The 13,107-nt window shown below is 44.8% G+C and overlaps 1 protein-coding gene across 2 annotated transcripts in view; it reads left to right on the top strand.

Moving 5' to 3' along the window:
• NXT2 (nuclear transport factor 2 like export factor 2) overlaps window positions 1-13,107 on the top strand; it is a 53,347-nt gene that overhangs the window by 35,943 nt on the left and 4,297 nt on the right. Inside the window, exons 1-3 of one of the 2 annotated variants that reach the window (XM_041396486.1) lie at window positions 9,234-9,383; window positions 11,549-11,635; window positions 12,750-12,894. In XM_041396486.1, coding sequence (XP_041252420.1) covers window positions 9,369-9,383; window positions 11,549-11,635; window positions 12,750-12,894 — 247 coding nt within the window. In that variant the 5' untranslated portion in view covers window positions 9,234-9,368. Of the gene's footprint in view, window positions 1-9,233; window positions 9,384-11,548; window positions 11,636-12,749; window positions 12,895-13,107 lie in introns of those variants that run through there. The other variant, XM_041396487.1, reaches the window with a different exon arrangement.

The following is a 13,107-nucleotide window of genomic DNA, read 5'->3' as shown; positions in this document are numbered from 1 at the left end:
TTTAAAGTAACTTGAGAAAATCAACCAAACATTTCTTTTTCTAGAATCTTATCCTCTAAACCTTCCTTAATGTAAACCAATTTTTCAAAGCCATGTTTTCATTATAGTTCAAATCTTTACTGGGAAGTAAATGAAGATACAGTTTCTCATGCCTGTTTTAATATTTCTGACCTGAATATGTACAGTATTGAAAGTCAGACAGACTTGTACAGCAGGTGACACTCAAGTTTTTCACAGGAGGAGGCAGGTGGTACCTAGAGGCAGGTGGATGGGTAGAGGGGACACACTCTGACACCACCGAAGTGGAATTGAGGAACCTCTGTGCAGACCCTTTGCAATCTTCTGACCTTGCTGTCTGAATTTTAATTTCTGCTTCAGAGTTTGTTTACAGCACTTCTTCTTCTTTATAGTTGTTCAAGGTTGTGAAGATCTGCCTAAAAATAAAAATTAGAGCGAGTCCCTGGTGCGCATTTCTGTCTCCTTTCTCAAATGAGATCAGGCAGAGATCAAGTGACAGCAATACTGGGTGGGTGCAGAGCACACCAGGGCACCAGTGAGTGCTGCTCTGCTGCACAGTGCCTCTGCACTTCCTCCTGCCAAGGGCCTGGCCCTGGAAGCCAAGTGAAGATGCTGGGCAGAGATGTGCTCTTGCAGAACTCTCAGCAAGAGCAGAAATCAGAGGTTGTATTCAATGTGCACAGACAGCTTCACAGATCAGTGACAGAATTTCCTTGGTTCTCAGCAGCCTTCATTGTTTGGGGCATCTAGCATAGATAATAACAAAATTCCCTGACTCTATTAATTAACAGGCTGTTGCATACTCCAGAGCCCACTTTAAATTATCATAAATTATCATATAATTTGTTCTTTTTTGGCAGGTGAATGTACTAAGGTGTGTTCCATTATACCTTCTTGTCTTCTTGCTTCAAACTGAAAAAGAACTTGGAAGTGTTTATTCTGCTTCTGTACTTAAGTGCCACATAACCTTATTCCAAATATCTGGGAATAGAAAAATAATTCGCTTTTCCGGTATTTTCCTATACTTTTTCTTTAGTGATATTTGTGAGACACTCAAAGGCACTGTCTGTATTTGAGGAGCTTTTCAAACTTCAGTAATACTAATATTCTTCTGTTTTCATGGCTAGGATGTTAAACTCTGCCTAATATACTAAAAAGCCATAGGTCTGTGTCACCTTTTAGGTGCCTAAAGAAAAAAAAAATATTTTCCAGAATATTTCCTCATAATGTCCTTGAAAATGTCTAACATTTTCTGCAATCTGCTGAATTACAAAAAGGAAAAATATTCTATTTATGTATTTAAGATAATAAATACATAAACATTCTTCTTCTCCTTTTGCTCTTTCTAACTCACTAATGGTTTGAGTAACAAGAAGGAATCTTCACTAAAGACACAAACATCACTTCTTTCTCCTTCCAGAGGAATCTGTTTGATTGTTCACAGCATCATTTCATCAAAGATCTACCAGACTGCAACAGGCACCCCACCTGGGCTCCGTGAGGCTGCTGGTTCTTTTGCTCTCCCATTTACAGAGTGCTGTGCTTGGAATGAAATTATTTATGTTACTGTTAATTACTGTTACTAATTTTGCAGAGCGATGCAGTTGGTGTTGGAAGCCTGAGGACTTGGCTCAGCTGGTGGTTGCCAGAGCTAAAAGGAGTTTGCAAGAACAACTTTAGATAAAGTTTTGTTACAGTAAAGCTTTTAAACTCCTACCAGTGTCCCAAGACCAGCTGAAAGGCTTTAAAAGCTTTGAAAATATGACAGTTTTCAGGTCCCCATCTAAGGTGAACAAAGGTGCTCTAAGTTTTGGGAGTTCCGGGACAAGAAATTCCCCGTCCCATCAGTGTTCTGACCAGTACACGGAGCGTGAATGCCCAGGGAGCCGAGTGCCACCCCTGTGTCTGTGGCTGTGCCTACAGGGGACAAACACATCTTCCTGTTTGTCATTCCACCCTCCGGAGAGCAAAGTCCCTGCCGCGGTGCAAAGTCCCCAGGCCGTGCTCTGACACGCGGTCCCCAGGCTGTGCCCCCAGGCTATGTCCCCAGGCTGTGCTGTGACACGCGGTGCCCAGGCTGTGTCCCCAGGCTGTGTCCCCAGGCTGTGCTGTGACACGCGGTGCCCAGGCTGTGTCCCCAGGCTGTGCCCCCAGGCTGTGTCCCCGCTGTCCCCAGGCCGTGCTGTGACACGCGGTGCCCAGGCTGTGTCCCCAGGCTGTGTCCCCAGGCTGTGCCCCGGCTGGCCCTGGCCCGTGCTGTGACACGCGGTGCCCAGGCTGTGTCCCCAGGCTGTGTCCCCGCTGTCCCCAGGCTGTGCTGTGACACGCGGTGCCCAGGCTGTGTCCCCAGGCTGTGTCCCCAGGCTGTGCTGTGACACGCGGTGCCCAGGCTGTGTCCCCGCTGTCCCCAGGCCGTGCTGTGACACGCGGTGCCCAGGCTGTGTCCCCAGGCTGTGTCCCGCTGTCCCCCCAGGCTGTGCTGTGACACGCGGTGCCCAGGCTGTGTCCCCAGGCTGTGTCCCCAGCCCGTGTCCCCGCTGTCCCCAGGCCGAGCTGTAACACGCGGTGCCCGCCCCGCTCCCGGCCATTGACGGCCGCTCCGCCGTGACGTCAGCGCCGCGCCGGAGCGTGCACGGGCCGTGACGTCAGCGCCGCGCACGTGGCGCGGGCGCTGCGCGCGCGCCGCCTGTGGGTGAGGCGCGGGAGGGCCTCGGGGCCGCTCCTGTGGGCAGCCCCAAACTCCTGCCCTGAGTTTAAGAACCTCTGTTCGTTTAAACCTTTAACCCCCTCCTGTCACAACAGGCCCGCTAAAGAGACTGTCCCCATCTTTTTTACACGCCCTCTTTAAGGCCTCTTTACTGCAAGGCAGCCCAGCCTTTTGTTCTCTGGTCTGAACAATCCCAACTTTCTCAGCCTCTCCTCGCAGAAAATGTATTTGTTTTTCAGTCGCTCTGTCTTTTTGGTTTTCAGTCGCTCTGTCTTCTCTGTATTCAGTGAATTTAAAGATCAGCATCAGTAAGTTCAGCAGAAAATTCATCCTTCTTTACTTGAATGACGGAGACATAGATTATCTGCTGTTTATGTTTGTCTGTGCTCATTTTCACCACAGTTTCCCTTTTAAAAATCCTGGAGCTTAGCAATGTTTAATTAAATCCCACTTTTGGAGGAGTAACATTTTGGGTGATTTATTATGATAAGTCCACATTGTTCATTCAAAAAATATAATTGAAAAAGTTGACTATATGATATTCACTATTCTTCAGTTTAGGTCAAAAAAGGAAGCAAATCTGTTATGAGGCACCAGCAAGCCCAGAACGCACACAGCTGAGAGGAAAGCAGGTCGTTCTCCAGGACCTGCTTGTGCAGAGTTTCATAAAACACACATTTCTAATAGTGCATGCTGTCAGTGAAAAGGTTTTTTGAAGAGAATTTTCCTGTCTCTTGATTAGTTGTATGTTGTGAGCAATTTAAGTTAACATGCTGAGTATTGTCATTCATGCCAGTTTCTCCCGTGCCACAAACAGTACTTGTAAAGGACTTAAATGGATAATTATCTGGCAATTTCTGTTTCTGCTAACTAGATTTCCCATCCATTGTGCACTTTACTGACTCTATTATTACCCACTGTAATGTGCTTTCAAACCAATTTTTTTCAGGCTGCAACTTGATCTACTGTTTTCATTACCTTCACTCCCGGTGCTTATCTCCTACAGTTCATAAACATCTGTTTGGATGGGTACAGTTCTGTTCTCTCAGCTCTTCAGAGGTATTGTATGACTGCCTTCAATTCCCACATTTTCTTCTTACACATATTTCTGCGGTGATTTCATCAACCCTCAGCTTCAAAGCTTGCCTGTGCTCAAATGTTTTTCAGGTCTACCTCTCCATTTGCAAGCACTTTCCTATCACATAATGTTGGTTCATTTCCTGTGGAGTATCTTCTTTACCACAGTCCTCCCAGTTGCTCAGCAGTAATAACATGCTGCTTCATTCATTGAGTATTCGTATTTCACTGCTTCATGCAAAACATTCCCTAATAACACTTCTAATAAACATGTTTGTTCTTTCCTCACAGCTATGACTCTCTAAGGTCACTCCCAGCCCTGACTGTTGTAACATCATCCGCAGTTTCCATGATCTGGAATTTCCCTCTCCTTTCTCCCCCATAGTTTTTGTAAAATGTATTTATTGTCTCATGTTCTTAGCCTGGCGATTTGACAGAATCCTTCCACTATCTCTGCCACATAATTTGATCTACTAAACATTACTTTCCACCTCCCCTTCCTCAGGCATCCTCAGCTCACAGTGAGCCACCTTGAACTTGACTTTTTTGGAGATGCTACAGGCCCTGTAATTCTGACTGGAGTTACCCAAAGCTGCAGGGGAGCTCTGCACATTATGTAGGAAAAAATGCTCCAAACCTAAGGACAGAAACAAAATGTGACATTTTCAACTATTTCAAATCCCAGAGAGAATCCCTGATGAGAAATTTAACAAGCACTAGTTTGTGTCAGACCATATGACAACTACTGAGCAAACAGCTGTTTCTCCAGATGGAATATGTATGCCAGCTGTGGGTCCAGGTGCATTGCTCTGGAATAAATCAACAGAGCATTGGCATGTTGGTTTATTCTTGCCTGTCCTGATGGCATTTAAGCCAATTTCTTGGATGTTTTTCTCTCACTACTTAAGAAACAATTTTTTGCACAGTGGTGTATTAATGTGTTGAAATGTAAATAATAAGGAGAGGACTTACAGTGAATCTTGACAAGAATTTAGGGACACAGCCTGCTGTAATTCTGTGAGCACATTCACCTTGATTTTTTCACCACCATTACAGGAGACTCTTACATTTCCTGTTCTTTGTTCTTTAGATGTACTGAAGTAGTAGAGAAGCAAAGAGAGCATTTTACCTAAAGATAGCTTGTCTGTATCCTAATTTTCCTGATTACAACACTGTGCCCAATGTCTGAAACAATGTCTGAACCTTTCAGAGGACACTGTCTACTTTCTGAGAACGGAACAAGGATCCATAGTAAATGCCACCTATGTCCCTAAATAAGTCAGATGGATTTGGCTGAAGGTTTAAATGGCTGAGATTCTGCAGCCTTTTACCAGTACCCTGAGTCCTCCTCTTATTTGATCTGTTTTAGTGCCAAAAAGGAATAATATTTCTCATTATCCCTATAAAATAATCTTGAAATATAAATCCAAAGATCAACTAGGAAATCTCTCATGTTTGGTCTTTTTTCTGGAAAGAATCTTTACATGCTTGAATCTCTTCATTAGAGCAAAGCAACATGAATAAATGAAAAAAGACATAAACTGAAGGAATGCAGAAAAACAATTTTTAAACTGTCATAAGGCTTGGGTTTTTTCTGAGTATTTACCTTACTTGTCTTTTTGGTGATAAAATCAAAAAGATCCTTGTAAATGACTCCAAGCTTGTGTTCCCCCACTACTTACTACTGCTGTTTTTAAATATATTCCTCATTGGCAGACTAGTGCAATCATGGGAGTTAATAGTCAGATTTAGTGCTCTTTGGTGTGTCAGTATTTACACTGCAGCAATGCAGAGTTTGTTATTAATAACTGCAGTGGGAATGGGAGTTCATCCTACTGAGTATTTGGTAAATGCAGTACAAATGCTGCAGGACCATTATAAACAATCCATTCCAAAGGCTGTAACTTGTCAAAGAAAAATAGATTAGGCTGTTGCACATGAGATCAGATACTCACCTAGCTTTGGGTCTCTGTAAATAAATAGAACCTGTAAAAGAGTAAAGGTAAAAAGGAAACTATTATGTAGGATTGCTCTTCAGCCTTTCTTTTCATCTTTAGGACCAAACATCACTATTTTAATGGATATTCCTTACAATTATTGGAGAAATGGGAGCATTCACAATCAGATCTTATACTTTACTTTTGATCTAGCTGAGGGCTGAGAATTTCAGGGAAAAGTGCCATGGAGGTGGTGCCCTCCATGCAAGTCTTCACTAGCAAAGATGGCAGACTCACTGTTTTGTCACTGCAGGCAACCTTTGGGGACATGTGGGAGTTCTGGAATCACCATGGCTGTCCCACATCTACTCTGACAGCTTCAAAGGAAGCACAGAGTGGGCGTTGTCTTCAAACGTAAGGAATGCACATGCAAAGAAACATGGATGTAACATACTGGGATTATCTGTCTGGAAAAGGTTTATCTTCTGCCCACAAATTGTAGAAAGTGAGTTTTTAATGCTGCCAGAGAGCAAATGTGGTTACTGCAGCCACAGGCCAGAAATGTGCCAAGGATTCCATGGAACCAAGGCAATCCACTGGAAGTGCTATGACTTTCTTCAGTAAATTTGATTGGAGGTATGTTTATAGGATAAAGCAAAAGAGAGATGAGAATCAGCTCATTTTGTACAGCTCCTCTTCATTCCCTGACAGCCCTTCCTGCTAAAAGGCTTGTTGAACAAGAAACTTTTCTTATAGTAGGTAGAAAATAGCAAGGCCTCTGATGCTAAAATTTATCCTCTGGGCTCTGAGGTGGGTCTCCTGTTGTTCCATCTCATTACACATGTACAAAGTTAGAAGGTAAAGGAGGAGAAAAATGGTTGTGAAAAGCAAACAGAAAAGTTCCAAATAGTCAGGTCTATTCCAATTGCTGTGCTCAGGGGAAACCCAATGCACAGTTTCAGTTATTAGCTGGCCAAAGATCAACAGGGGAACTTGCACCTGTTTTGTGAGTTCCCCAAAATTACAGTAATTGGTTTTATTTTAGAAAATAGAAAAAATAGTTCAATAAAAGCAATGATATGTTGAAATTGTACCTGGGGAATATCCTGCCTAAAAGAGCTCTTTTAAGTTGCAATACATTTGGTATCTAAACTGCTTGAATTTGAACTTTGTCAGTACTTGTCTGTAATTTGAAATTACTCTGATGTTTATCGATTAGTTTGATCTGAAACACATGCCTGTGTTACAAACTATTGATTTGTGCATCACCTTTTGGCCAAGTAGGTTAATTGAATGGTGCTTGGGTAATTATTTCAGATGCAATCTCTGTCTCATATTTGCCTTCAAAGAGCTGATGGAATTGTTTGACATTTAGCCAAGACATTTCCTGAAACTGGAGCTGGAGCACTGGGGCTCTGGAACTGATGTGGAGGCTAAAGGTACATTTTGAAGAAACTTTGTTTATTTCCTATTTAGCCAAAGTAAACAAACCAAAGGCCAGGTCTGGCTTCCACTAGAGTTAGTGGGATTTTTCCATTTTTTAAACAGTTGGCTATTGGATTACTGATGTTTTGGGAACATTGGGCACCATTGTAATAGCACAGAGAGCAGGGACTGTCCAAAAGAAAGGTGTGTTGCTTTCCCTGCTGCAGAGCTGCTGAGATCAGCTGAGCACAGAACCACAGGTCAGAGGCTCAGACAAGGCTGAACAGTTTGGTGAATTCAGGAATAGAAGTAAAACACCTGCAAGCATCTACTCAGTAATCATACAGGATTCTCCCAACTCTTCCATTTGTAAAGAAAAGCAAATGACAAAACTCTTTAATTCCAGCTGGAAGTAAATTGTTCTTCACTGGAAAATGATTCCTTAAAAAGTCATGGGTACATTTGGCCTGGAGAAATATTACTTACATTTGATTGATGTTAAGAGCTCCCACAAACCAGTTTTAATTGTTGTGGGCTGCCTGCCAGGGCCCAGCATTCAGGCCTGAGCTGAACCCAAACTGAGCTCAGAATATGCTGCAAGCTGAGCTAACAGTTTCAGAGAGCACAGAAACTGCAGTCCCAGCCCTGCAGGCCTCTCTCATCCCAGTGAACTCTGCACAGAAGTTCTGTTAAATCTATCACGTGCCATAGTGTAGCTAACATCTGTAGCTCATTCTGTAATTATTCACTTAGAAAAGAAAATTAATGAAAATTTACTTTAAATTTGCCTATTCTCAAAGGATGTCTCTTTTTTGAAAGGGGAAGGTTATTGGAGGAGAAAAACCCCACAAATATGTTTACCTGGCCATATGCTTTACATACACATGGTCAGATTTTCTCAAGAGGTCAAATAATCCATTATTACCTAATGAAGTGAAGAGGATTTTAAAATTTCGTTAACAAGCAAATGTGGTGACACTTTGAACTGACCTGTTCTGAAAATTTATCCCCACTTGGGACTGCTTTGAATGGAGTAAAATGGACTTTGTACTTATCTCAGCATATCCCACTGGATACAATTCCCACTTCAATATACAGCAAGTCCTGTTTTTCTTTAAAAAACAAGGGAGGCATTTATCAGCACAGGAGTCATTGCATTCCTCCAGTTCTGGGGTGGCAGAAATTTGAGGTGGAGTGGTCACAGTTGAGAGTCCCCATGGGACTGTAACAAGCACAGGTTCTGCCAGGTCCACCTTTTATACTGGGAACTGACCAAAATAGGTTTTCTTAAGTCCACTGCAGTTTAGTGAATCCCAAATCCAGCTTTAGCATTAATTTTTTATCCATCCTGTAAGTCAAACATCTGAGAACTACTCCCAGTTCTCATTAAAATAACAGATCAAATCTTGGAGTTCTCATTGAGCTCTTGCTCAGGCAAAACCCTCAAACACTGAGTCATGATGCAGTTTCCCAAGAATCCCATTAATCAGAGTCTGGATTTGGCCAGTGTCAGTCGCTTCCCTTGTTTTAGGAGACGCTTCCTCACTGAGCTCACGCCAGAAATGTCAGAGCTCGCTGTGGCACAGAGCAAGGGTCACTTGAAACGTGGCCTGGCAGAGATGCAGCCTGTGTTCATTTGTGCGCAGGTCCCAATGCAAAAGCGCGTGATTGTCGCATGGGGGGTCTGTGGGAGAACGGCACTCTTTGCCTTCCTGGAGACTGAATTCCACTTTCATTCAGTGGTCGTTCCTTGCCCAGTATCAAACAATTGACAGTAAAATCTATGCAGTTCTGAAATTATTCAGTGTTTCGTTATTAATGTTAATTTATTTTAATCAATGGCTGTAAACAGAAGAAAATATGGCCTAACCCAGCTGGCTGAATGCATTTCTGAAATCCTGATACCTCCTTACTTCAGTAAAGATATTTTTAGGTTCTGTGAGTAAATTTGACTGAAGTTCTAAAGCAGCCATTGCTAGGAATTACTCCACAGGAACAGGGAAATGCACAGTTCGCTGTTTATCCGTGACTGCAGTTTCCTTTCCCGCGCCAGCGGTGCGGGCACCGCGCGGGAACCCCCCGCGCCGGGCCTGCCGCCGGCCGGAACGCTGCCAGCGCCCCGCGGCGGAGCGCTTTCGGCGAGGGACGCGCGGCCGGAAGCGGCGGAGCAGAGCACTTCCGGCGCCCTCCCGCCTCGCCGCCCCATGGCCGCGTCCGTGTTCATTCCGGGCCGGGCCGGGAACCGCCGGGAACCGCGGCCTGGGGCCGGGGGAGCGCGGGGTGGCCGCCTCGGGAGGGTGCTGCGTGCGACAGGGCGGGCGCGGGAGCGCGGGGAGGCCGCCGGGAGCGTCCCGGCTCCGGGAGACGCGGAACGGGCAGGGCGGCAGCGCCTCGGCGCGGGCTGCGGGCAGGGGCCCTGCCGGCCTCCCGAGGGTCCCGGGGCAGCGCGGGGACCCGCGAGTGGTGGCCTCGGCCTCCTCGTACGGGGGCCTTAGGGCAGAGAGGAGCTCCGTGAGGCCGTCGGCAGCGGCCGGGTGCGTTGGGAAACTGCTTGGAGTTGCCGCCAGAGCCTTGGAGAAGTTGATTTTGGGGATGATTGGTTGGTTTTTTCAGTTGTGGCTTTCCTGTTAAAAGCTTGGAAGGAGGGTTTCTGGGTGAGGTGGTTGGACGGTGGAACCCGAAGGAAGTGTGACCGCCTCCATCCTCGGAGATGTCCAAACGTGGCAGGAGACGGGACAGAGCACTCGGCTCTCAGGTGGAGCTGGAAGGTGGATCAGCCTTTGCAGTCAGCTCTGCTTTGGAGAGGGACTGCGACCAGATGGTTTCCAGAAGTTCATTCCAGCCTAAATTGTTCACAGAGTTTAAATCTGTGCTGGTTATGGCTGTAAAAACTTGCAAAACCAACAGAGCTTATTTCCTGTTAGACTTCTGCTGCGGGTAGCCCGGGAGCTGGTTCCAGACTGTGGCACTTCTGCCCTCGCTCACAGGCACGGCCTGAGGGGAGCTCCGGGGGGGTGCTGCAGGCTGGGCAGGGTCTGTGCAGGGCGTCTGTGCAGGGCAGGGTGCTGCAGGCTGGGCAGAGTCTGGGCAGGGGGGTGCTGCAGGCTGGGCAGGGTCTGGGCAGGGCAGGGTGCTGCAGGATGGTGCTGCAGGCTGGGCAGGGTCTGGGCAGGGTCTGTGCCTGAGGGCTCCCCGGCCCTGCTCTCATCCAGGCAGAGCTGCAGTCACTGCTCCTGGGCACAGCTCTGGCACTCCTGTCTCCAGAGGGTCTCTGGGCACTTGCTGGCATTGGCAGTCCCCTGTGGGTTTGGGGATTGCTGGGCAAGGTAGGAGGGTGAAGAGCACTTTGTGTCCAGGGGTGGGAGAGGAAAGATAGTGCACAGAAACATGCTTGGCTTTGCTGGATAAACAGGGATTATTTGATAGGCCTTGGTTTCTTTCCAGATTGGAGTTTCTCTGATTATGAATATTGCTTGTGCTAATACTGGAAGAATTCCTGGTGGTTCTGGAGAATGTTCAGTAAAAGCAGCCAGGAAAACACAAGGAGTGAAATTGTTCAGCACTGATTGAGTTGCAGATACTGAGAGTATAATACTGAAACAGGACAGTGATAAATAATAGCATTTTAAACAATTGATAAGAGAACCAAATGCAGGCTTGTGGATGTGTGGGCAGGAAATTCAGAATCTGCTTTCCAGGATGTCCCAGTTCAGGGTCTGTCAGAGATCAAGGGCCAAACAGAAGAAAAAACTGAGCCATTAACCCAGTGAGATCACAGTGCAGTGGTGGGACAGCAAAGGCTGTCACTGGGGATGAATGCAAGTAGAGAGGTGCAAGGAAAATGATGAGGTGTGAGGAGAAGTGTTTGGGTTTGACCTGTGCATACAACACTGATCCATACTAGAAGGAGTACATCCAGATGTTGTGTTCTCTCTCTTACTATACTTTATATTTCTCTATGTAAAGGTATGTTAAAAAATGAGACTAGGATGGCAGTGTGATGGGGTTCTTGCTAGTTGTCAGAAGTGCCTGAATGAGTCTTGTTCCTTAACTTTATTTCAGAGCAGCCATCACAGCAACAACTGTTTTCCTTGAATAATTGTGTGGCCACACTACCTGCAGCCAGCTGTAGCCCATTTTCCAATGTAAATATTTGCAATTTAAATACAATAAATATATCAGCATTCAAAGCTAATGCTGAAACTGTCACCTGCCTAACAGCTGGTACTCCTGCAAGTAGAAAAGAAGCTTAGGATAAATGTCAACATTATTTGATGTCATCTTTTGGTGAAGGTAGAAAAGACCAGTCAAAGTGACTTGCAGGAGAAATTGAGTCAATGATTGGGTTGCATAACTAAAGAAATTTGGTATTTCTTCCCTCCAGGATTTCAAAACCTATGTGGATCAAGCTTGTAGAGCTGCAGATGAGTTTGTCAACATTTACTATGAGACGATGGACAAGAGAAGAAGGGTATGTAGCTGTTTTGACATAGTTAAAACTGTCCTGGCACTTTGTGTTTGCATTTCTGGGTGTCATTGCACAGAAAGCACCTGACATTGGTCACCATGTGCTGCACTGGTGAGGCAGAGCAGGGCAGCTGTTCTCAGGCTGCCCTGCAGAGCATTTTGTGCTGCTGTGCAGCCTTGCTGTAAAAGGGGCTGTTCAGAAGTGCCTTAGACTGCTCATGACCCTCGTTCAGCTGTGTGCAGCTGTGTCCTACAAGTACAAGATTTGGTCAGTACAGGGCAGCAGAACTTGCTTTATTTTCCCTTGAGGTCAGGATTTAGCTTATTTTTCCCCAAACTTGTTTCATTAGCAGTTAGCACTTTGGTTCTGGGGTTTTTCTGAGTGCCTGAAGTTGAAGCAGTACAGCTGTGTTTGGCTCTGCAGGTCTTCCTGGACCACACAGATGTGGTACCATGTAACAAATGTTCTCACCAAAAGAGCCTTGGAGACAGTCTTTGAATTTTAAATGTACTGTAGTTGCAATTTAATGTGTGAAAGTACCAACAGCCCCATGTCACTTCACAGTCACGTCACACATGAGTAGGTTGCACAGGGGTGTGTCAACACCTTGAAGGAGAGTTGGGCAATTACTCAGCTGTGACAGCTTAGGAAACATTTGGGAAGTTCTGGTATGCTACTGTCCTTTTCAAGTTCCACCTGTACCTTGTCTTGTTCACTTTTTTTTTTTTTAACCTGAAATTGTAATTTCCTGACCTAAACTGTGTTGTGTGGACATTTTCCCTCTCAGAAGAAAAAAAGAAAATCAGTGATAAACTTACTGAGGAAAGGTAGCACTGTCCTCTTGTTAGCAACCACTTCAGTTCTGTCATTACCTTTGTTAAAGGGATGTTATCAATACTTGAGATATGAGTCACTGTGCCACTCATAAAGGAAAATGTGTTTGTGAGTTTTAGTTCTTGGTCAGGAGCACTGGTTGTTAAAAGGAGCCACTGTTTCAGGAAGGCATTTTATCTGTCAAAGTAACAGAAGAAATCAGTAATTCACAGTGTAAGTTTTGTATGTTGTCCATTAGATGTTTACATATTTTTCCTAAATGTGTATTTTCATAATCACTCAGGCTTTAACCAGACTGTATTTGGACAAAGCAACATTAGTTTGGAATGGAAATGCAGTGTCTGGGCAAGAAGAACTAAATAAGTTTTTTGAAATGTTGCCATCAAGTGAGTTCCAGGTTAATGTGTTGGACTGCCAGCCTGTTCACGGTAAGGTTGTATTATAATTTACTTAGTTCTTTTTCATTCTTTTATAACTATTGAAAGTGAGCAATTATAATAGGGCTTAATAATTCCTTTGGAATAAGCTTAGAGAAAATACCAAGGGTTGAAACGTCAAGTTGTGCTTAAACAAAGCACAAATCAAGAGATGCAGCAATTATGCACTTTTTTTTCATGTCTGGGAAAATATTTTAAGGACTT

This window comes from Onychostruthus taczanowskii, unplaced genomic scaffold (genome assembly GCF_017590055.1).
Source record: "Onychostruthus taczanowskii isolate IOZ18803 unplaced genomic scaffold, ASM1759005v1 scaffold13, whole genome shotgun sequence".
NCBI lineage: Eukaryota > Metazoa > Chordata > Aves > Passeriformes > Passeridae > Onychostruthus > Onychostruthus taczanowskii.
This window is presented reverse-complemented; position numbering and strand designations above follow the sequence as displayed.